This window comes from Penaeus monodon, chromosome 22 (assembly GCF_015228065.2).
Source record: "Penaeus monodon isolate SGIC_2016 chromosome 22, NSTDA_Pmon_1, whole genome shotgun sequence".
NCBI lineage: Eukaryota > Metazoa > Arthropoda > Malacostraca > Decapoda > Penaeidae > Penaeus > Penaeus monodon.
This window is the reverse complement of record NC_051407.1, coordinates 7,092,931-7,093,513: the sequence shown is the minus strand read 5'-3', so window position 1 is coordinate 7,093,513 and position 583 is coordinate 7,092,931. Positions and strand designations below refer to the sequence as shown.

The following is a 583-nucleotide window of genomic DNA, read 5'->3' as shown; positions in this document are numbered from 1 at the left end:
ATCTGTTGGCCTTCACTCTCAGAAGCAGCATTCAAAGCAGTCTGCAGATCCACTCCGCTGGGAAGGGTTGGGTTCTCTCCTTCTGCGTAATTGACAAAGTAAACTTCAGGATCAGACGGCGGTGGTGCTGGAACCTGAATCACCTTTTGGCCCTCATCAGACTGTTTATTGAGGATGTACACGACATGTTCCTGGCGTGGTGGAGGAACAATGATGGGATCTGGTCCTACTCCTCCTTCGGGAGTTCGGATGAACAAAAGATTTTTCTCCACGGTTGGTGCAGGAATAAAAGGTGGAGGACCTGAAGGAGTTGGAGTTTTTGGTACATCATACAAGAAGACACGACGGTTTTCTCGCGGAGTTACGCATCTGCCGTCCACATGCAATACCTGTCCGGTACTACATCTTCGTGGGAGCAGAGATGGACCGGAAGGCGGGGCCAAATCATAGCCCTGGGGCTTTGCAGACGCACCGACTAGTAGAGTAAAGATGAGAACCTGAGGAAGATATGCATAGAATCAATAGATTTTCAGCAGAACAGAACCAAGTTATAAACTGAGATTAATAATAGCCATCTTGCTTG

General features: G+C 48.2%; 1 protein-coding gene across 1 annotated transcript in view; it reads right to left on the bottom strand.

Moving 5' to 3' along the window:
• The window catches only part of LOC119587250 (ATP-dependent RNA helicase A-like), a 1,487-nt gene that overhangs the window by 709 nt on the left and 195 nt on the right, over nt 1-583 (bottom strand). The window contains exon 2 of the mRNA XM_037936004.1: nt 17-497. Coding sequence (XP_037791932.1) covers nt 17-497 — 481 coding nt within the window. The remainder of the gene's footprint in view (nt 1-16; nt 498-583) is intronic.